This window comes from Nothobranchius furzeri, chromosome 10, assembly GCF_043380555.1.
Source record: "Nothobranchius furzeri strain GRZ-AD chromosome 10, NfurGRZ-RIMD1, whole genome shotgun sequence".
Classification (NCBI taxonomy): domain Eukaryota; kingdom Metazoa; phylum Chordata; class Actinopteri; order Cyprinodontiformes; family Nothobranchiidae; genus Nothobranchius; species Nothobranchius furzeri.
Window position 1 is genome coordinate 58578722 of NC_091750.1, and position 22727 is coordinate 58601448.

At 42.3% G+C, this 22727-nt stretch overlaps 1 protein-coding gene and 10 non-coding genes across 15 annotated transcripts; all 11 read left to right on the top strand.

The window, feature by feature from the left end:
• The first annotated feature begins 6535 nt into the window (after window positions 1–6535).
• On the top strand, window positions 6536–11428 carry LOC139072114 (spectrin alpha chain, non-erythrocytic 1-like). 5 transcript variants are annotated; one of them, XM_070555366.1, is made up of 10 exons: window positions 6536–7046; window positions 8245–8367; window positions 8438–8655; window positions 8768–8844; window positions 8929–9033; window positions 9109–9141; window positions 10073–10120; window positions 10233–10301; window positions 10382–10647; window positions 10788–11428. In XM_070555366.1, the coding sequence occupies exons 2-5, from the start codon at window positions 8358–8360 to the stop codon at window positions 8933–8935; spliced, it is 312 nt and encodes a 103-aa protein (XP_070411467.1). In that variant the 5' UTR covers window positions 6536–7046; window positions 8245–8357; the 3' UTR covers window positions 8936–9033; window positions 9109–9141; window positions 10073–10120; window positions 10233–10301; window positions 10382–10647; window positions 10788–11428. The 5 variants fall into 5 exon arrangements, with proteins under 5 accessions (XP_070411467.1, XP_070411470.1, XP_070411466.1 ...); XM_070555369.1 differs by having other exon boundaries at window positions 8740–8844; window positions 10382–11428; XM_070555365.1 differs by having other exon boundaries at window positions 10382–11428.
• Window positions 11429–14094: 2666 nt separating this feature from the next.
• trnat-ugu (transfer RNA threonine (anticodon UGU)) lies at window positions 14095–14167 on the top strand. Its single transcript has one exon. It is a non-coding gene; the product is annotated as a tRNA-Thr (tRNA).
• A 568-nt stretch (window positions 14168–14735) lies between these two features.
• On the top strand, window positions 14736–14809 carry trnat-agu (transfer RNA threonine (anticodon AGU)). The gene has a single exon. It is a non-coding gene; the product is annotated as a tRNA-Thr (tRNA).
• A 250-nt stretch (window positions 14810–15059) lies between these two features.
• On the top strand, window positions 15060–15132 carry trnat-ugu (transfer RNA threonine (anticodon UGU)). Its single transcript has one exon. It is a non-coding gene; the product is annotated as a tRNA-Thr (tRNA).
• A 245-nt stretch (window positions 15133–15377) lies between these two features.
• On the top strand, window positions 15378–15451 carry trnat-agu (transfer RNA threonine (anticodon AGU)). The gene has a single exon. It is a non-coding gene; the product is annotated as a tRNA-Thr (tRNA).
• A 570-nt stretch (window positions 15452–16021) lies between these two features.
• On the top strand, window positions 16022–16095 carry trnat-agu (transfer RNA threonine (anticodon AGU)). The gene has a single exon. It is a non-coding gene; the product is annotated as a tRNA-Thr (tRNA).
• A 1212-nt stretch (window positions 16096–17307) lies between these two features.
• trnat-agu (transfer RNA threonine (anticodon AGU)) lies at window positions 17308–17381 on the top strand. Its single transcript has one exon. It is a non-coding gene; the product is annotated as a tRNA-Thr (tRNA).
• Window positions 17382–17631: 250 nt separating this feature from the next.
• Window positions 17632–17704, top strand: trnat-ugu (transfer RNA threonine (anticodon UGU)). Its single transcript has one exon. It is a non-coding gene; the product is annotated as a tRNA-Thr (tRNA).
• A 245-nt stretch (window positions 17705–17949) lies between these two features.
• Window positions 17950–18023, top strand: trnat-agu (transfer RNA threonine (anticodon AGU)). The gene has a single exon. It is a non-coding gene; the product is annotated as a tRNA-Thr (tRNA).
• Window positions 18024–21489: 3466 nt separating this feature from the next.
• On the top strand, window positions 21490–21562 carry trnat-cgu (transfer RNA threonine (anticodon CGU)). Its single transcript has one exon. It is a non-coding gene; the product is annotated as a tRNA-Thr (tRNA).
• A 572-nt stretch (window positions 21563–22134) lies between these two features.
• trnat-ugu (transfer RNA threonine (anticodon UGU)) lies at window positions 22135–22207 on the top strand. Its single transcript has one exon. It is a non-coding gene; the product is annotated as a tRNA-Thr (tRNA).
• Window positions 22208–22727: the final 520 nt, after the last annotated feature.

Genomic DNA, 22727 nt, shown 5'->3' on the forward strand with positions numbered 1-22727 from the left:
GCTCGCCTCCTCCTGTTGCAAGGCGGAATAGGAGGGAATTTCACAGTCCATCGCACATATTCGGCTACCCTTATTTGTCCCATTTGTTGACAAGTGTGAACCAGGGGAGCTACAGCTGTCTGCGTAGCTCTAGCTGTGTCGGGCAGCACCCAGAATATGTACAAATAGGCGTGTCCTCCTGTAATTACAGTTCCATTCCTGATCCAGAAATCGTGATCAACCTTCATACTCCAATTTGTGCCATTTTGTATGCAAGTACCATTCCCCTGATGGTATGCACAGATGCGCGCTGCAGAATTAAAGGTTACTGTTGATCCTTGAACCAACACCCCCGGGCTGATCACCCTTCCTCGGAATTTAAGACATCCTCTGCACCGGTACATCTTACCGGTAGATGTTAAGTTTCCCAAGTAGCAAGCGTCATTTGCTCTGCATGTGAATGTGCCTTGAGTGCGGTTGGACATACTGTTAACCAATTTCAGATGGCCCATGACCCCTTCTTCCAACACTTGTCCTTCCGTGAGCCCCCAACAGAAATGTGCCCTCAGTGCGATGACAGCGAGGACATGGAGGACGATGACCAAACATCCGACACCACCAGGTCCGCGGCGCCCATCCATCGCCTCGACAAGGGTTCAATCCTTTTGTAGGGGAAGGGGACCCAGTCAACCACCGTCACTCAGACATCCGCCTATGGGATACATACAAAGCGTTGCTTATAGAATGACAAGCATTAATTTTCTCTCCTGTAACATTTGTTTATCGGAATAGTAATCCATTTTTCCTCTCCGGGGAACAATACACTTACCACAGCATCTTTTCCCTGTGCAATAATCTCTCCAGCTCTGGGAGGACCATTGAGCTGCTCCACCCACACTTTTGCCCCCGCAGTAAAGTCTGATAATCCAAACCCAGTTTCACCCCTCTGAGTGATAATGGTAGGTTTAGTAATCTCTTCAACTTTGGACATTACACACCGTTTGATTACTAACTGAGCTATCTTGTCTCCTTTTTCCAGTACCAACGGTTCTTGACCTGTATGCTGACACACCACACCTATTTCCCCTTGATAGTCTGAGTCTATTACCCCAGCTAAAATGGTTAGACCCCTCAAAGCTAAACCACTTCTTGGACACACATGAGCATAAGTTCCTGGTGGACATTGAATTCCCAATCCTGTTTTTACCACTGTCACTTTATTGGTTACTAAAGTGATGCTTTCCAAGATTTTAAGATCTAATCCCACAGAGCCCGCAGTTGCTCTAACAGGGAGTTCTGCCTCAGAGGTTAGTTTCCACATTCGTATAGGAGGGTCAGTAGAAGTTGTTTCCCTTCCTGCCCTGGCAACCATTAGCATCAGTGGAGTAACTCCATCCCCCACGGGTCTGTTATTTAACTGATGTACTGCCCTAGTCAGATTTTCTCTCCATTTGTCCAAAGAATTAGTAACCGATAGTTTCCTTAGTTTCTCTTTCAGTAACCCATTCATTCTCTCAATGAGTCCACTAGCTTTCGGGTGATATGCTACATGATAGATCCATTCTACCGCGTTGTTCTCTGCCCATTCTTTGATCTTATTTCCAGTGAAATGGGTACCATTATCAGTCTGAACCTGCAAAGGTAGTCCATAATAGGTCTCTATTAATGACAGACTTTTCAATGTAGCCTCCTGATTGGCGTTATGACACGGATGCACCACCAGTACCCCTGACACCGTATCCACGGCTGTGCATGCATACTTACAGTTTTTACTTTTTGGCAATGGTCCAATGAAATCAATCTGCCAACACTGTCCCGCTTGTTTACCTCGATGTATCTGTCCCTGTATATGTCGAGGGATTCTCTTTTTCTGATGTTGACAAGGTTCACAATCTTCTATGGCAGTTTTAATATCATCAATGATGAGATCTATTCCTCTGTCCCTCGCCCATTTCAATGTTCCCTGCACACCCCAATGTCCAGCAGTAACGTGAGCCCATTTGGCTAATCCAGGACTTGATTGTCTTACAGCCTGAATTTTCACTATCTTATCTACAGTCTGATTATGCAGGGATTCAGGATCATTGTTATTAGTATGAGCATCCACATGTAATACTGACACAGGAATATTTTGGCATTTCTCCCAAATGTCCTTCCATAGGTCAGCTCCCCAAACCTCTTTTGAATGTATCTTCCATTGTGTAGCATGCCAAGTTGGCATCCAAGTTAACATTCCTTGGGCTACTGACCAGGAGTCAGTATAAATACTTACTCCCTGCACCCCAGCCGCCATTATTACCATGTGTACTGCTTTCAACTCCGCCCATTGACTACTCTTTCCTGTCCCTGTGAGTTCCATAACTTGTTGTGTACCAGGGTTAAATGCCCCAGCCTTCCATTTCCTGGTTCCTGCCACATATTGACAGGAACCATCAGTGAACCAGGCTCGCTCCTGCTGCTCTGGGGTGAGTTCGCTCCATCTTACCCCCAGTTTCACAGGAGAATCCTGGATTGGTTTTACCTCAAAAGGCACTTCATCCATTTCTGGAACGTCTGCCACTTGCTCGTGGAGCGTTGATACTCCTTTTTCTCCTGGTTTCATTCTCTCAGAAACATACCACTTCCATTTTATGATGCTAGCCTCTTGAGCTACCCCTATGCGGTGAGTTGTAGGATTGCTCATGACCCAAGTTAGAATGGGTATATGTGTTCTCATCATTACTTCATGCCCCACAGTTTGGGCTTCTGTTTCCAACAAAGCCCAATAACATGCCAACAACTGTTTTTCAAATGGAGTATATCTCTGTCCTGCATCAGGCAATTTCCTAGACCAAAAACCCAAAGGTTTTCTGCACCTATCTTGTTTTTGCCACAAACTCCAGTTAGCATAATCATTTACTGCAGAAACCTGTAACTCCACTGGTCCTGACAACATCTTCCCCAAAGAAACAGCTTGTTGGATGGCCTCTTTAGCTAGTTCAAATGACTGTTGTTGATCAGGCCCCCATTCAAACTGCTCCTTCTTCCGAGTGCATCTGTACAGAGGCTGCAAGATCTGTCCTAAATGAGGTATGTGGTGTCTCCAGAACCCAAACAACCCAATATACCGCTGAGCATCTGTCTTATTCTGTGGTATTGGGAACCGTGCTATTATCTCTTTAGCTTTAGTTGTTATTTCTCTTTCCCCTCTATTCCAGATAATTCCCAAGAACTTCACTGACTGTGCAGATCCCTGCACTTTCGCTGGATTTATCTCCCATCCCTGATTCTTCATATGTGTTATCAGAAGTGGGAGCAATTGCTCAACCTCTTCTTTAGTGTTTCCCTGAATCATGATGTCATCAATGTAGTGTGATAGCAATATGCCTGATGGGATCTTTAAAGTCGACAGATTTTCAGCCACTATCCTATGACAGATTGTGGGTGAATGCAAATACCCTTGTGGTAATCTGGTGAAGGTGTACTGTCTTCCTTCCCATGTAAAGGCAAACTGTTCCATCTTGTCCTCAGGGATAGGTATGGTAAAGAAAGCATTGGCCAAATCTATCACCGCATACCATGTACCAGAGTGATGCTGCACCCTTTCCACAATCGTGATAACATCCGGAACCGCAGACGTTAAAGGAGGAGTATGTTTATTCAGCGCTCTATAATCCACAGTCATTCTCCATGAACCATCTGATTTCTTCACTGGCCATAAGGGATTATTCCACCGTGTGGTGCATGTTTTCAAAACTCCTGCCTCCAGATATTCTTTAATAGTGTCCGTAATTTCTTTCTGACCCCCAGGCAACCGGTATTGTTTTTGTGATACCACCTGTGTTGCTTCAGGAATGGGAAAAGGTGTCATTTTGACCTTGCCTACCAAAATGGTGTGGATTCTGTTTATACCAAAACAAAATCGACCATGTTTCAGATGAAGAGTCATTCCGGCCAATATATCCATTCCAATAATCCATTCCTTTGCAGGAGCCACTACTACACTGTAATTCCTAATAGGTTGATTTCCTATTTTTAAGGGCAAAGTTATTCCCTTTCCTACTAACATCTGCCCCCCAAGTCCAGTCAAAGGTACAATGTTTCCCTTTATTTTATCAGGATTGCCATGAATTACCGAAGCCTCCGCCCCAGTGTCAACCAATGCCATTACTGTCTGTACTGATTTTTTCCAATAAATCTGTAATTCCACATGTGGTCTGATATCATTTATTGACCATCCTGAGGCACTGGCAACAACCCGAGCTTGACCTTCATCCTATTCATCATCATGTTCCCTTCGGTGCTGTTTTTCCTTTCTACGCTTCACTGCCGCCACCTGATAACACTCATCTGAACTCTCCTCCTCTGAAGATTCCTTGGGAGGGGCGGAAGGTTCAGCAGGCTTCGACGCCACCTCCCTGATCACATTCTGCAACATTCCAGCCAATTCTGACACAGACATCCTGTCGTCCTTTTCAGGACAATGTCTGAACTGACAATGGACCTTCAGTCCCATTTGTCTGCATTTCTCCATCAATGCATTAGTGGGCAATCCATCAATCTCCTCAAACGGCACTCCCGCTTGTCGCAGTGCCCTCCACAGATCTGTTCTAGAGGGGCCCATTGCCCCCCCTTTACGACCCCTTGAACGTGGATCAATCCTGGGTTTATTTTCAGTTCTAGCTCCCTCTCTCCTCGTCTCAGACCAATCACCCAGCGTGGTGAGTTCGCCAAGACGATCTTTTATTGCGGCAAAAGTCTGGTCTGCCGCGCCAAACAACAAGCTGGTCACCATGGGTTTATAATGTGGTGGGGCATGTCTGATGAGGTGATCTCTAGTTGCCTTAGAGATGTTACCGTCCACCACTCCAGCTCCCCCGTTTCGAGCCACTTGCTCTCTAATAGTGAGTCTGGTGAGCCGCTGAATGGCATCTCTCACTGTCTGCCATTGCCCTTTAATCTCAGACCAGTCCGCCGTGGTAGGATAGATTACATGACATGCCAGAGCATATGCATCCCCCACATTGAAATCTTCATCAGCTGGCAATGCCCGGACTGTAGCCCGGTATTCAGCATTTTTCTGTGCATCAGTACTTAATCCTGAAAATCTCATGGCATCACCGGCATCTATGGCTATATCACACGCGCCATCCTCCATAAGGCGATTAAGCCAGGAGTCAGTTGGTTCGCCTGGGCGCTGTTTCAGCTTCCCATTCATGTGATTTAACTCATCTTGTGAATAATCCTCTAGCGTTGTTAGCAGCCTAGGGGCGGGTTGTGGCTGCTGTTGTAACATCCTTCTTATATTACCCGCCTCATCGAGTTCCGGCAGTCCCTGATCATCCACCATATCTACCAGTATTGGTGGAATAATTTGCTGTTCTCGCCGACGTCTAGTAATAGGTCTTTGTTCTGACATCTTTATCCCCTGTAATGATGGATACAAGGGCTGAGGTGGTGGGTCAGGTTTAATCGCCCACTCATCCTCCTCATCATCCCCCCAAAGGTCCCCGTTCCATTTCTCCGGGTCCCAATCTTCACCAACATTCTTTACAAACGCCCGGATCTGAGCAGGACCTGTTCTACGAGGTCGCTTCTTTTCCTTCCTTTGCGCTCGAGACACAAAAGTCAGCGTTTTATCCAAAACATTCTGAGCATGCTTTAGCTCTTTCCCCATCACACACACTCTCTGCTCAAACTCTGAGCATGATTTTTCAACTTCTTCAGCATGGATTTTCTCCTGCGCCGCTCGCTCTCCACAACTGCTCAATTCTAACTCCTGTTTTTTCCATGCTTCTGCAAAAAGCCACATCATATCTCTCACTCCTGCCAGCGGCGCTTTTTCTTTAACTTCTATCCGCGTCAAACGGTCCAGCACCACGGCGGGGCTGACCACTCCATTTAACTCTCCCCACGGCCCAGGGCGTCCACCGCGCTGCCTTAACATATCACCAATGGTTCGGAACTCCTCCGTTTCCCAGCCGGGAATCGGCACGGGAATCGGCGTTCCCTCCCCAGAAGCACTCGGCTCCTTTTTGCTTCTCCAAAAACACTTCATTGTTGCTGGAATAGCTTGACTGATCCTGCCGACAACGCCAAAAATGTTCTACAATAAAATGTTTTATTTTATTTTAATTACCTTAAAAGACTCAAAGTCTCTTTTTAGACTTTATATTTATTTAATCAGGATCGTTGTCAAGTCGACGCCAGAAACAATGAAACACAACTTGAATATCAGATGAACAACAAGGCTTTATTCAACCGGCATTTATACAAGTTATCAATCATGAACAAAACATTTCTCTTACCGTTGCTTATGGGTGGAGAGCTGAACACCCCAGTTAGAAAACGTAATCCATGATAGGTGAAGAACTGAACACATGTAATCCATGAACCTCGTCAGGTAGAATCCTTCAAGCAGCTCTAACAACCTGAGCTCTGCTCTGCTCCTTATACATCCACTGATGTGCGTGCAAAGCTGCACACCTCCACCATGATTACCCTTGATTACATCCTCATGATCACATTATGTTCGGCTCTACCATGATTACCCTTGATTACATCCCAAGCCCCCACAATGCCGCTCAGAAAATGGTCCCAACCCGGAAGTAAGAAAAATTGCAGTTCCACCCTCATCCGCTGGGGGCTGGTACCAGAAGCGAGCAAATCCTCATTGACTCCCATGTTAAAAATGCCATTTTCACAGCAGAAATAAACATGTTTACAGCCTGGTTCAAAAAATGGTTTTTTGTCTAAATTATCTAGTTTATACTCATGACAACTCTGAGGGGGGTGAATTTTTTTCTCACTCTTCTGTTTAAGTGTATTGAAAGCCTAAAATTCTGTATAATTAATGAGCATCCGACACACGTGACCGCCGCCTCAGACCCACGTGACCACAGAGCTAGCTCCGTGGAAAGGCCTCAGTACAGCCTCGGTCTCTCCTGGAAACTGTGTCGGGATTTTGAGTCTCTGTGCTTGTGAATTCTGTTTTGGATAATATTGGTGCAATTGTTGGACAAAAGGACTTGCTGTGGTATTAATTGCGCTAATAGAGCGTCCAAGGAGTCTCCACTTCATTTTTTTCGGTAAGTTAAAATCTATATTTGTATTTTATGTCACTGCTGCCTTTAAACTAGCTGAGTTTACCGAAGTAGCTAGCTAACTATCAGTTTAACATGTAGCATGTACTGTTTAACCATGAAATTTAAATGTAAAATATGGTAAAATAATTAATAGGGCATATTTAAATGGGTAATAGGGTAAAACCCAGTGCATTTAAGATAAAAATGGGTTGAAATATGACGGGGCGCGCCGCTTGGGGGGACACTTCTGTGCTCTATTCTTTCATCCGGTAATCCCCAGCGGTCAGGCCGGGCAGGCTGATCGATGCGGCGCCTCGCTGCTGCGGGCTGACCGCTCGTGGAACTCGGAGACAGATCTGACCGGAGAAATACTGCAGCTCGTTGAGAAGTCTATAGGGCATACAGCGTTTCCCTTAAATCCCACTGCCACGCCGACAAGATCCCAAGTTTCTTTGTTTTTGTTGGCGCTGTTTACCGAAGAAGCAGCGGGAATACCAGCAACTTTCATCAGACTCGTAAAGTTAGTTTTTGCAGGGGACCCCCTGTATTTTACTGCTCCCTCCTGCAGTCTTCCCCTATTAAAATTTAAAATGTGTAACTTCATGTATTGTGATGAATGACTAATATTCATGTTAACTAAAACGTTAGGTATTTAGGGGGAAAAAACAAAATAATAAACATTATACAGATGTCAAATAAATCAAACTGTAATTAAACTATATATTTTCAAAGTCTTGATTCTGGATAAAATCCAACAACATATGATTTATAAATAAACACTACGCATGGCTTTTACACACACACACACACACACGTTACATTGTGATTTCTTAGTAAATATTCTATTTGGCGAGAGATAAACTTTATTGTATTTATCCTAGTGAATCTATAATTAAACGGGTAAACTAGCAGTAGTACATCCAACATCAAAGAAAGTAAAATGTTATTATCAGGAGAGGGAGAATGATTAAGTGGTTAGCAGCAGTGTGCTAGACGATGGCCCCCTCCATGAGGCCACCACAGCTCAGCAGAACATCATTGTAGCTTCTTCTGGGGAGAAAAACACTTACAGAAAAAATAAAGTTAACAGCTGAAATAGCAGGAAATAATACAGTTAAAGAGCAGATTGTAGAAGAAAGAAACCCCTAGGTTAAACTGGTCTGTCTACTGCATAATGCTGAACTCTAACATGTGTCCTCAGGGAAGGACCTGATTGGTGTCCAGAACCTGCTGAAGAAGCACGAGGCTCTGCAGGCTGAGATCACAGGTCATGAACCTCGCATCAAGGCTGTCACCCAGAAAGGAGAGACCATAATGGAGGAAGGTAGAGCAGGTCTGGTCCTGACATGTTTCTGAGGTTTCTGCAGGTTCTGGCTCACTTTGTTTGGGTCCAGGTCACTTCGCTGGTTCAGAACCCTCGGCCCGTCAGAACATTCTTATCCACCACGTTCTAACACCAGACCTGTTAACCCAACAGCAACAAGTGGCTCCAACTGACGATGAGACCGGGAAGGAGCTGGTTCTGGCTCTGTACGACTACCAGGAGAAGAGTCCTGGAGAGGTCACCATGAAGAAGGGCGACATCCTCACGCTGCTCAACAGCACCAACAAGGTTCGTGTGCCCTTCACAGCCGAGGAACGACCTCCAGCTCAGAGCGAACATCTCCACACCTGCTTTGTGTTTGTGTGACTTTAGGTTGTTTTACTTGAACTCGCGTCTTTAGCTGAATGAGGATGGAGAGACGGGTCGGACCTGGAGCAGGTCGAGGTCTTGCAGAAGAAGTTTGACGACTTCCAGAAGGTCGGACTTTTCCTCCTCTCCGTCTTCCAGCAGCAGCTGTCAGATCAGCTCAGGTGATAATCAGCAGGTGCTTTTGTCCTGCAGGACCTGAAGGCCAACGAGTCCCGCCTGAGGGACATCAACAAGGTGGCATCTGAACTGGAGTCAGAAGGTCTGATGGCTGAGGAGGCTCCTATGGTTCAGGCTCAGGTGAGCGTCACCTGTCTGCAGCAGCTGGTCCCTCTCACTTCCTGGTTTGTTAACTCTGCTCGTCTCTGTTTGTAGCAACAAGAACATCTGGGTTCTGCTCCTGGAAAGGTGCGTGTTGTCCTCCGCCTCCACCAGAACCAGACGTGGTGTTTTTGTTACCACTCATTTGTTTGTTTACAGGATGAAGCCGACTCTAACACGGCTTTCCACAGGAGTCGTCAGCAGCACGTTACTGCAGCAGCACGTCATAGCTGCTGATAGGAACCGCTGTGGTCAACAGAACCTTTTCCACCGGTGCCGTCAGCAGCGCGAGTCGGCCGCGTCTCAGGAGCAGCATGTCGCGGCCCTTACGCGCCGGTTCTATTTTCTACGCGCGACGCCTCTGAAACGGGTCAAGTTCGACATTTTTGGGGAAGGAAAGACAGGAAATCGGACGCGGAAATTGAGAGAAGCTACCGAGATTTTCAGAATAAAGAACGTACTGCCTTCCGGTTGCTTTACTTTTAAAAAAGGTTACTAACTGAGTGGTCCCGTGAGAAGTTTTCACCTAGCTAGCGGTCTCCTTTGTTTTTCAGGTCCGTATTGGCGATTATAAAACGGACAGAACATAAAACACAAACCATGTTGTAATTTTCTCCTGCTTGTTGTTGTGTTTACTGACGAAGTCACTCGAGTGACTTCGTGCTCGGTCGGTGACAGCTGCTCCCCTGCTGCTTCGCGTCTCGTGGGAAGGGCCAAGCAGCAGCTTACGCGAGCAAGACGTGCTGCTGCAGTAACGTGCTGCTGACGGCTCCCGTGGAAACCCGGGGTAACACGGCGTCACCCTAGAAGGTGAGTTCATTCAGCTGATCAGAGGTCACCTCTGATGGCCGCAGTCACGGCCGACCGTGCTGAAATCACACAGGAATTCAGGTGACCCGGCAGGCACCAGGTGCTGGTGAAAGTGGGGACATGTCAGCTGGTTGCCATGGCTACAGTTATCTTTATGCATCTGTATGACTGCTGACTGGTGTGTGTTTCCTGTGACCTTTGACCTCAGACCGTACGGTTGGGCATTCAGACGACGGCTAACTTTAATTCCATCAAGGTAAGAGGAAGCTCTTCCCTTCCTGTCTGAGCGATCCGTCTCCAGGTTTCCTCGTCCGGCGTCCAGCCCACTGGCGTCCACCTTCATCTCACTGGGTTTGGTTTCTCTCCAGGAGCTGAACAACCGCTGGCGCTCGCTGCAACATGCTGGGCAGCGCCCATGAGGTGTAGCGCTTCCACAGGTACCCCGCACACTTATGCGCCGCTTACGGGTCAGTAGAGTTTGGACCCACACTCAGACGGAGTTCTGATGTCTTCTCAGAGCCGCTGATGAGACCAAAGAGTGGATCGTGGAGAAGAACCAGGCCCTGAACACAGACAACTACGGCCACGACCTGGCCAGCGTTCAGGCTCTGCAGCGTGAACATGAAGGCTTTGAGCGTGACCTGGCAGCTCTGGGTGATAAGGTCCGCTTTCCTGATCGGTACCAGGACCCGAGTTGTCTCTGGAGACACGTTCTTCATGGTTCTGGTGACTCCACCCCAGCCGTTCCTGATCAGCGATCAGCGGGGTGCTTTCCTATTTAAGGTGGATGGAGGACAAAATTTGACGCCAGAAGATTGCCTCAGTTTTGGCAGTAACCAGCCACTCGTGTTACCTCTAGTGTTCCTAGGATTAATGTTATTTCGTAGTGTTTTTGCTCTTATATTGGATTTACCATTCTTCAGGATTCCTGTCGACCTCATTGGATACTGACCTCTACTCCAGGATTTGGATATTCAACACACGGACCTTATCACCACCCTCCATAACCCACCTCTCATCTCACCCGTTGCCCCATCCACCAGGACGCCCCGCTTCTCTCCACCTCTGCTCCCTCTCCTGCGCTTCCTCTCTACCTCTCTCTCCTCCAGCCAACACATACACCCACCACAGTAAGTCTGCTGAACACCTCTGCCTGCCTACAATGGATTTTGAAACCAGAACCTAAGCTCACCTGTGTTCTCCCTCCTCCAGATGCTGAGCTGTTTTTGCAGTTCCAACCACAGACTTATCTGTGCACCTCAAGTTCCTCCTTATAAATAAATCATTTTTTCCATCAGTTTTTGGTCAGTGTTGTATTCTGCATGTCTTGGGTTAAGTACCTTCCTCCAAACATGACACTCCTCCTCAAAGAGCAAATCTGTTCAGCACATTCTGACAGACAGACCACCATTCTTCTGTCATGATGCTGTACAGGACATTTTTAGAGTTTTTCTTTTTAAATATAAATAGGATTACATTTAAATAGCAATACTTTCACATTATCATTTTCCCACACTTCTGTATAACTGTATTTTGTTGATTTTCAATAAAGAATGACAAACTATTTAAGTTTGGATTTGTTGCACACAAATATATATCTGTAAAAAATATCTACAAAGCTAATGTATACATAACAAGTATGATTGGGTTTTGCAATACGGCACTATTTTAGTAAGAGTTTTAAACCAAGTAAAGTTAGTAAAGAACACATTTCTATTGTCTGCTAAGAAACTGTTGGGATTTAAAATGGGCCTGTTGTACAAATAACTTGTAAATGATTATTCCTCACTTTTGTCTTAACCAAAGAAATTCCAGTAATTGAGCAAAAACATTTATTTTTAACACTACATTTTATAAAACAGGGCACAAAGTGTCGGCACATGTATGTATGTCGATGGTCCACCCCAACCGAACCAGGAGACACAGACGTCAGGGAGGCCAAGGTTGTCTCTGCAGCTCTCTGGGCACCACGCCTCACTCAGCTGTCTCCAATGATCCAAATGGCTATGGAGAAAAAATAACAGGTTTGTCATAATTGTTTAAAGTACAAAACCATACATGAAGTGGTGAGACAGGTATGTGGAACTTGCTGCTTGTGTAGCTGATGTTGGAGACACACAGGCTGCCATGGTGACATTTAAACAGATCTAACAAAAAAATGAAAATTAAAAACTCCCAGACCTCATGTCATATTTACTAATCAGCTATGGCTGATTTATTGTTTGGATCACAGTGAGTTACACCAATTCTAATATATTTTTATTTCTATTATACATACATACTTTTTAACTGTTATTTTCACGACTGTTATCAGGCTCTCTTGTTCTGGTTCTGATGATAATTCCGTGTCTTCCAGTAAGTTATCTTGTGCTTACTTCATCTGTAGAATGTCTCTTTACTTTTGGTAAATTGTACTGAGTCCAGAATAAAGACTAGTTGGCTGTACAAGATACAAACAAGTATAACATTTTGGAAATATATTAAATGTATTTACGCTGCTAATTTAGCTCGAATACTAATAACTGCAATATTTTCCGGACTATAACTCGCACTTTTTTACATTTTCTGGCAGGTCCTGCTACTTATACTCCGGAGCGACTTATATAACAAAATATGTAGGCTACACCACGCTGCTGCGGGCCGACTCCGACCCACACAAGAATGAGTTCCCCTGTCCCGCTGGGAGGGTTTCAAACACCGCCAGCATCTGTTAGAGCCTGTGGCGGGGTGCTGAAGGCCGGCTCCAGCCCAGGAATGAGCTGTCTTCGCCGGCCGGGAGGGTTTGAAACACCGCCATCCTCTCCTCTGCTGGCTGTTGTTCATTCTGTTATGGTTACCGGTGCTTGTGTTGCAATGTGAAACGCTTGGTCTCAGATTTTGTAAGAAGGATAATAAAATGTCCCCCCAAAATACGACTTAAATATATTTTCTCTTATTCATGATACATTTAATGGCTGGTGCGACTCAGGAGTGATAGCGCCGAAAAAAACTGTACTAAAAACTTGCTCAAAGCAAAATGTTTTCATTACGGAAATAAATTATAAACTTACCGATTTAAAACTTTTTTAATACAGGTACTTCTCACGAACAGGCGCAGAAAACCTCCACCTAAACTCCGTGTAAGGTTCAGGTCGATGGGTGTTCCAGTTAGCTCCGGTTGGGTTGAAGCTAGGTGGCTACATCCGTTAGCTCGGCTCCCACCTCCGCTTTAGCTTTGGGTTAGCCAGGGTTAGCTTCAGGTTAGCTCGTAGCTAGTTCGCCTGGGTGTCGTCACTCGAGCCCAGCCTTACAGCCCCACCCTCAGCGCCTCCTCTCTTCCCTTTTATGGAATTGTCTGGGCTGGACGGAACCTGTGACACGGTCAAAATGGCGGTGGTGGCCACCTCCCATTATAGACAACAAACGTGTTATTGAAGCCAATGGAATCCGTTTGTCCAGTATATGTACAGTCTATGTTACATCCTCATGATAGGTGTGATTGACAAACAGTAGTGATCAATAACTTATATAAAGCAATTATACAACAGATGACAAGTTCATTTTTATTACAAAGGTTAATCCAGTTCTTTTCGACACTTACATCAGGCGCTGTGGCTTAGTTGGTCAAAGTGCCTGTCTAGTAAACTGGAGATCCTGGGTTCTAATCCCAGCAGTGCCTCTGAGTTGTGTTTGACTCAGTAGTTGTTTGGAAACACAATGATTCCGGGAAGTAAACAATCAAATAGTTTACGTGACAGTTGATGGACAGGTGATATGCTCTTCTGGGACATGTCTTAACTAAATCTTATTGAGAAGTACTACAGTAGCTTGCATTGCTTTACCAATAAGACTAATATATTTTTCTACAAGCTCTAGATATTTGCTTAGCAAAAACGTTTATACAGTTCTTTTCTTCACTTACATCAGGCGCTGTGGCTTAGTTGGTCAAAGTGCCTGTCTAGTAAACAGGAGATCCTGGGTTCAAATCCCAGCAGAGTCTCTGTGTTTATTAAAATACAACAGATAGCTAAGGGAAAGCAGAATAAGCTCGGTGCCTAGACTGTCATATTTCGACGGTGCTAAATAAAGCACAGGTAAACGACAAGTCTGCTACTTAAAATGACAAAAATTCATTGAGAAGTACTACATTAATTTCCTATAGCTAGAATATCAAGATAAATTACTCTTTCTCAAATATCAGGATTATCGCATAAGAAAAGCCTAATGCAGTGTCATTGGTCTCTCAAAACAGGCGCTGTAGCTTAGTGGCCAAAGCACCTGTCTTGTAAACAGGAGATCCTGGGTTCAAATCCCAGCAGTGCCTCTGAGTCTTTTCTGACTCAGTAGTTGTGTGGAAACACAATGATTACGGGAAGTAAACAATCAAATAGTTTAAATGACAATTGATGTACAGATGATATGCTCTTCTGGGACATGTCTTAAGTAAATCTTATTGAGAAGTACTACAGTAGCTTGAATTGCTTTAGCAATAAGACTAATATAATTTTCTACAAGCTCTAGATATTTGCTTAGCAAAAACATTTATCCAGTTTTTTTCTTCCTTTACATAAGGCGCTGTGGCTTAGTTGATCAAAGTGCCTGTCTAGTAACCAGGAGATCCTGGGTTCAATTCCCAGCAGTACCTCTGAGTTGTGTTTGACGCAATAGTTGTTTGGCAACACAATGATTCCGGGAAGTAAACAATCAAATAGTTTACATGACAGTTGATGTACAGATGATATGCTCTTGTGGGACATGTCCTAATTCAATCTTATTGAGAAGTACTACAGTAGCCTGCATTGCTTTACCAATAAGACTAATATAATTTTCTACAAGCTCTAGATATTTGCTTAGCAAAAACGTTTATCCAGTTCTTTTCTTCATTTACAGCAGGCGCTGTGGCTTAGTTGGTCAAAGTGCCCGTCTAGTAAACAGGAGATCCTGGGTTCAAATCCCAGCAGTGCCTTTGTGTTTATTACAATATAACAGATAGCTAGAGTAAAGCAGAATAAGCTCGGTGCCTAGACAGGCATATTTCAACGGTGCTAAATAAAGCACAGGTAAATGACATGTCTACTATATGTAATGACAAAAATTGATCGAGAAGTACTACATTATTTTCTATAGCAAGAATATCAAGATTAATTACTCTTTCTCAAATATCAAGATTTTCGCATAAGAAACGCCTAATGCAGTCCCATATGTCTTTCAAAACAGGCGCTGTAGCTTAGTGGCCAAAGCGCCTGTCTTGTAAACAGGAGATCCTGGGTTCAAATCCCAGCGGTGCCTCTGAGTTGAGTTTGACGCAATAGTTGTTGTGTAAACACAATGATTCCGCGATGTAAACAATTAAATTGTTAACATGACAGTTGATGTACAGATATGCTCTTCTGGGACATGTCTTAATTAAATCTTCTTGAGAAGTACTACAGTAGCCTGCATTGCTTTTCCAAGAAGACTAATATAGTTTTCTACAAGCTCTAGATAATTGCTTAGCAAAAACGTTTATCCAGTTCTTTTCTTCATTTACAGCAGGCGCTGTGGCTTAGTTGGTCAAAGTGCCTGTCTAGTAAACAGGAGATCCTGGGTTCAAATCCCAGCAGTGCCTTTGTGTTTATTACAATATAACAGATAGCTAGAGGAAAGCAGAATAAGCTCGGTGCCTAGACAGGCATATGTCAACGGTGCTAAATAAAGCACAGGTAAATGACATGTCTGCTACATGTAATGACAAAAATTGATTGAGAAGTACTACATTATTTTCTATAGCTAGAATATCAAGATTAATTACTCCTTCTCAAATATCAAGATTTTCGCATAAGAAACCCCTAATGCAGTCCCATATGTCTTTCAAAACAGGCGCTGTAGCTTAGTGGCCAAAGCGCCTGTATTGTTAACAGGACATCATGGGTTCAAATCCCAGCAGTGCCTCTGAGTTGTTTCTGACTCAGTAGATGTGTGGGAACACAATGATTCCGGTAAGCAAACAATCAAATAGTTTACATGACATTTGATGTACAGATGATTTGCTCTTCTGGGACATGTATTAACTAAATCTTATTGAGAAGTACTACAGTAGCTTGCATTGCTTTACCAATAAGACTAATATATTTTTCTACAAGCTCTAGATATTTGCTTAGCAAAAACGTTCATCCAGTTCTTTTCGTCATTTACATCAGGCGCTGTGGCTTAGTTGGTCAAAGTGCCTGTCTAGTAAACAGGAGATCCTGGGTTCAAATCCCAGCAGTGCCTCTGAGTTGTGTTTGACGCAATAGTTGTTGTGGAAACACAATGATTCTGGGATGTAAACAATCAAATTGTTAACATGACAGTTGATGTACAGATGATAAGCTCTTATGGGACATGTCTTAATTAAATCTTATTGAGAAGTACTACAGTAGCCTGCATTGCTTTTCCAATAAGACTAATCTAATTTTCTACAAGCTCTAGATAATTGCTTAGCAAAAACGTTTATCCAGTTCTTTCTTCATTTACAGCAGGTGTTGTGGCTTAGTTGGTCAAAGTTTCTGTCTAGTAAGCAGGAGATCATGGGTTCAAATCCCAGCAGTGCCTTTGTGTTTATTAAAATTCAACAGTTGCTAAGGGTAAGCAGAATAAGCTCGGTGCCTAGACTGTTATATTTTGATGGTGCTAAATAAAGCACAGGTAAACGACAAGTCTGCTACATGTAATGACAAAAATTCATTGAGAAGTACTACATTAATTTCTATAGCTAGAATATCAAGATAAATTACTCCTTCTCAAATATCAAGATTTTCGCATAAGAAAAGCCTAATGCAGTCCCATATGTCTTTCAAAGCAGGCACTGTAGCTTAGTGGCCAAAGCGCCTTTCTTGTTAAACAGGAGATCCTGGATTCAAATCCCAGCAGTGCCTCTGAGTTGTTTCTGACTCAGTAGTTGTGTGGAAACACAATGATTACGGGAAGTAAACAATCAAAAAGTTTACATGACATTTGATGTACAGATGATATGCTCTTCTTGGACATGTCTTAACTAAATCTTATTGAGAAGTACTACAGTAGCTTGCATTGCTTTACCAATAAGACTAATATAATTTTCTACAAGCTCTAGATATTTGCTTAGCAAAAACATTTATCCAGTTTTTTTCTTCCTTTACATAAGGCGCTGTGGCTTAGTTGATCAAAGTGCCCGTCTAGTAACCAGGAGATCCTGGGTTCAAATCCCAGCAGTACCTCTGAGTTGTGTTTGACGCAATAGTTGTTTGGCAACACAATGATTCCGGGAAGTAAACAATCAAATAGTTTACATGACAGTTGATGTACAGATGATATGCTCTTGTGGGACATGTCCTAATTCAATCTTATTGAGAAGTACTACAGTAGCCTGCATTGCTTTACCAATAAGACTAATATAATTTTCTACAAGCTCTAGATATTTGCTTAGCAAAAACGTTTATCCAGTTCTTTTCTTCATTTACAGCAGGCGCTGTGGCTTAGTTGGTTAAAGTGCCCGTCTAGTAAACAGGAGATCCTGGGTTCAAATCCCAGCAGTGCCTTTGTGTTTATTACAATATAACAGATAGCTAGAGTAAAGCAGAATAAGCTCGGTGCCTAGACAGGCATATTTCAACGGTGCTAAATAAAGCACAGGTAGATGACATGTCTACTATATGTAATGACAAAAATTGATCGAGAAGTACTACATTATTTTCTATAGCAAGAATATCAAGATTAATTACTCTTTCTCAAATATCAAGATTTTCGCATAAGAAACGCCTAATGCAGTCCCATATGTCTTTCAAAACAGGCGCTGTAGCTTAGTGGCCAAAGCGCCTGTCTTGTAAACAGGAGATCCTGGGTTCAAATCCCAGCGGTGCCTCTGAGTTGAGTTTGACGCAACAGTTGTTGTGTAAACACAATGATTCCGCGATGTAAACAATTAAATTGTTAACATGACAGTTGATGTACAGATATGCTCTTCTGGGACATGTCTTAATTAAATCTTCTTGAGAAGTACTACAGTAGCCTGCATTGCTTTTCCAAGAAGACTAATATAGTTTTCTACAAGCTCTAGATAATTGCTTAGCAAAAACGTTTATCCAGTTCTTTTCTTCATTTACAGCAGGCGCTGTGGCTTAGTTGGTCAAAGTGCCTGTCTAGTAAACAGGAGATCCTGGGTTCAAATCCCAGCAGTGCCTTTGTGTTTATTATAATATAACAGATAGCTAGAGGAAAGCAGAATAAGCTCGGTGCCTAGACAGGCATATGTCAACGGTGCTAAATAAAGCACAGGTAAATGACATGTCTGCTACATGTAATGACAAAAATTGATTGAGAAGTACTACATTATTTTCTATAGCTAGAATATCAAGATTAATTACTCCTTCTCAAATATCAAGATTTTCGCATAAGAAACCCCTAATGCAGTCCCATATGTCTTTCAAAACAGGCGCTGTAGCTTAGTGGCCAAAGCGCCTGTATTGTTAACAGGACATCATGGGTTCAAATCCCAGCAGTGCCTCTGAGTTGTTTCTGACTCAGTAGTTGTGTGGGAACACAATGATTCCGGTAAGCAAACAATCAAATAGTTTACATGACATTTGATGTACAGATGATTTGCTCTTCTGGGACATGTATTAACTAAATCTTATTGAGAAGTACTACAGTAGCTTGCATTGCTTTACCAATAAGACTAATATATTTTTCTACAAGCTCTAGATATTTGCTTAGCAAAAACGTTTATCCAGTTCTTTTCGTCATTTACATCAGGCGCTGTGGCTTAGTTGGTCAAAGTGCCTGTCTAGTAAACAGGAGATCATGGGTTCAAATCCCAGCAGTGCCTCTGAGTTGTGTTTGACGCAATAGTTGTTGTGGAAACACAATGATTCTGGGATGTAAACAATCAAATTGTTAACATGACAGTTGATGTACAGATGATATGCTCTTATGGGACATGTCTTAATTAAATCTTATTGAGAAGTACTACAGTAGCCTGCATTGCTTTTCCAATAAGACTAATCTAATTTTCTACAAGCTCTAGATAATTGCTTAGCAAAAACGTTTATCCAGTTCTTTCTTCATTTACAGCAGGTGCTGTGGCTTAGTTGGTCAAAGTTTCTGTCTAGTAAGCAGGAGATCATGGGTTCAAATCCCAGCAGTGCCTTTGTGTTTATTAAAATTCAACAGATAGCTAAGGGTAAGCAGAATAAGCTCGGTGCCTAGACTGTTATATTTTGATGGTGCTAAATAAAGCACAGGTAAACGACAAGTCTGCTACATGTAATGACAAAAATTCATTGAGAAGTACTACATTAATTTCTATAGCTAGAATATCAAGATAAATTACTCCTTCTCAAATATCAAGATTTTCGCATAAGAAAAGCCTAATGCAGTCCCATATGTCTTTCAAAGCAGGCACTGTAGCTTAGTGGCCAAAGCGCCTTTCTTGTTAAACAGGAGATCCTGGATTCAAATCCCAGCAGTGCCTCTGAGTTGTTTCTGACTCAGTAGTTGTGTGGAAACACAATGATTACGGGAAGTAAACAATCAAAAAGTTTACATGACATTTGATGTACAGATGATATGCTCTTCTTGGACATGTCTTAACTAAATCTTATTGAGAAGTACTACAGTAGCTTGCATTGCTTTACCAATAAGACTAATATAATTTTCTACAAGCTCTAGATATTTGCTTAGCAAAAACGTTTATCCAGTTCTTTTCTTCATTTACATCAGGCGCTGTGGCTTAGTTGGTCAAAGTGCCTGTCTAGTAAACATGAGATCCTGGGTTCAAATCCCAGCAGTACCTCTGAGTTGTGTTTGATGCAATAGTTGTTTGGAAACACAATGATTCCGGGAAGTAAACAATCAAATAGTTTACATGACATTTGATGTACAGATGATATGCTCTTCTTGGACATGTCTTAACTAAATCTTATTGAGAAGTACTACAGTATCTTGCATTGCTTTACCAATAAGACTAATATAATTTTCTACAAGCTCTAGATATTTGCTTAGCAAAAACGTTTATCCAGTTCTTTTCTTCATTTACATCAGGCGCTGTGGCTTAGTTGGTCAAAGTGCCTGTCTAGTAAACATGAGATCCTGGGTTCAAATCCCAGCAGTACCTCTGAGTTGTGTTTGATGCAATAGTTGTTTGGAAACACAATGATTACGGGAAGTAAACAATCAAAAAGTTTACATGACATTTGATGTACAGATGATATGCTCTTCTTGGACATGTCTTAACTAAATCTTATTGAGAAGTACTACAGTAGCTTGCATTGCTTTACCAATAAGACTAATATAATTTTCTACAAGCTCTAGATATTTGCTTAGCAAAAACGTTTATCCAGTTCTTTTCTTCATTTACATCAGGCGCTGTGGCTTAGTTGGTCAAAGTGCCTGTCTAGTAAACATGAGATCCTGGGTTCAAATCCCAGCAGTACCTCTGAGTTGTGTTTGATGCAATAGTTGTTTGGAAACACAATGATTCCGGGAAGTAAACAATCAAATAGTTTACATGACAGTTGATGGACAGATGATATGCTCTTCTGGGACATGTCTTAACTAAATCTTATTGAGAAGTACTACAGTAGCTTGCATTGCTTTACCAATAAGACTAATATATTTTTCTACAAGCTCTAGAAATTTGCTTAGCAAAAACGTTTATCCAGTTCTTTTCTTAATTTACAGCAGGCGCTGTGGCTTAGTTGGTCAAAGTGCCTGTCTAGTAAACAGGAGATCCTGGGTTCAAATCCCAGCAGAGTCTCTGTGTTTATTAAAATACAACAGATAGCTAAGGGAAAGCAGAATAACCTCGGTGCCTAGACAGGCATATTTCGACGGTGCTAAAAAAAGACAGGTAAACGACAAGTCTGCTACATAAAATGACAAAAATTCATTGAGAAGTATTACATTAATTTCCTATAGCTAGAATATCAAGATAAATTACTCTTTCTCAAATATCAAGATTATCACATAAGAAAAGCCTAATGCAGTGTCATTGGTCTCTCAAAACAGGCACTGTAGCTTAGTGGCCAAAGCACCTGTCTTGTATCAGGAGATCCTGGGTTCAAATCCCAGCAGTGCCTCTGAGTCTTTTCTGACTCAGTAGTTGTGTGGAAACACAATGATTGCAGGAAGTAAACAATCAAATAGTTTACATGACAGTTGATGTACAGATGATATGCTCTTCTGGGACATGTCTTAATTAAATCTTATTGAGAAGTACTACAATAGCTTGAATTGCTTTAGCAATAAGACTAATATAATTTTCTACAAGCTCTAGATATTTGCTTAGCAAAAACGTTTATCCAGTTCTTTTCTTCATTTACATAAGGCGCTGTGGCTTAGTTGGTCAACGTGCCTGTCTAGTAAACAGGAGATCCTGGGTTCAAATCCCAGCAGTGCCTTTGTGTTTATTACAATATAACAGATAGCTAGAGGAAAGCAGAATAAGCTCGGTGCCTAGACAGGCATATTTCGACGGTGCTAAATAAAGCACAGGTAAATGACATGTCTGCTACATGTAATGACAAAAATTGATCGAGAAGTACTACATTATTTTCTATAGCTAGAATATCAAGATTAATTACTCTTTCTCAAATATCAAGATTTTCGCATAAGAAACGCCTAATGCAGTCCCATATGTCTTTGAAAACAGGCGCTGTAGCTTAGTGGCCAAAGCGCCTGTCTCGTAAACAGGAGATTCTGGGTTCAAATCCCAGCAGTGCTTCTGAGTTGTTTCTGACTCAGTAGTTGTGTGGAAACACAATGATTCCGGGAAGTAAACAATCAAATAGTTTACATGACATTTGATGTACAGATGATATGCTCTACTGGGACATGTCTTAACTAAATCTTATTGAGAAGTACTACAGTAGCTTGCATTGCTTTACCAATAAGACTAATATATTTTTCTACAAGCTCTAGATATTTGCTTAGCAAAAACGTTTATCCAGTTCTTTTCGTCACTTACATCAGGCGCTGTGGCTTAGTTGGTCAAAGTTTCTGTCTAGTAAACAGGAGATCATGGGTTCAAATCCCAGCAGAGTCTCTGTGTTTATTAAAATACAACAGATAGCTAAGGGAAAGCAGAATAAGCTCAGTGCCTAGACAGTCATATTTTGACGGTGCTAAATAAAGCACAGGTAAACGACAAGTCTGCTACATAAAATGACAAAAATTCATTGAGAAGTACTACATTAATTTCCTATAGCTAGAATATCAAGATAAATTACTCTTTCTCAAATACCAAGATTATCGCATAAGAAAAGCCTAATGCAGTGTCATTGGTCTCTCAAAACAGGCGCTGTAGCTTAGTGGCCAAAGCATCTGTCTTGTAAACAGGAGATCCTGGGTTCAAATCCCAGCAGTGCCTTTGAGTCTTTTCTGACTCAGTAGTTGTGTGGAAACACAATGATTCCGGTAAGTAAACAATCAAATAGTTTACATGACAGTTGATGTACAGATGATATGCTCTTCTGGGACATGTCTTAACTAAATCTTATTGAGAAGTACTACAATAGCTTGAATTGCTTTAGCAATAAGACTAATATAATTTTCTACAAGCTCTAGATATTTGCTTAGCAAAAACGTTTATCCAGTTCTTTTCTTCATTTACATAAGGTGCTGTGGCTTAGTTGGTCAAAGTGCCCGTCTAGTAACCAGGAGATCCTGGGTTCAAATCCCAGCAGTACCTCTGAGTTGTGTTTGACGCAATAGTTGTTTGGCAACGCAATGATTCCGGGAAGCAAACAATCAAATAGTTTACATGACAGTTGATGTACAGATGATATGCTCTTGTGGAACATGTCCTAATTCAATCTTATTGAGAAGTACTACAGTAGCCTGCATTGCTTTACCAATAAGACTAATATAATTTTCTACAAGCTCTAGAT

Bases quoted from the DNA above. Each gene is read 5' to 3' on its own strand.
- LOC139072114 (XM_070555365.1), top strand. The intron at 8,656-8,767 runs GTTCGTGTGCCC...TCGCGTCTTTAG, and splicing joins TGCTCAACAGCACCAACAAG to CTGAATGAGGATGGAGAGAC.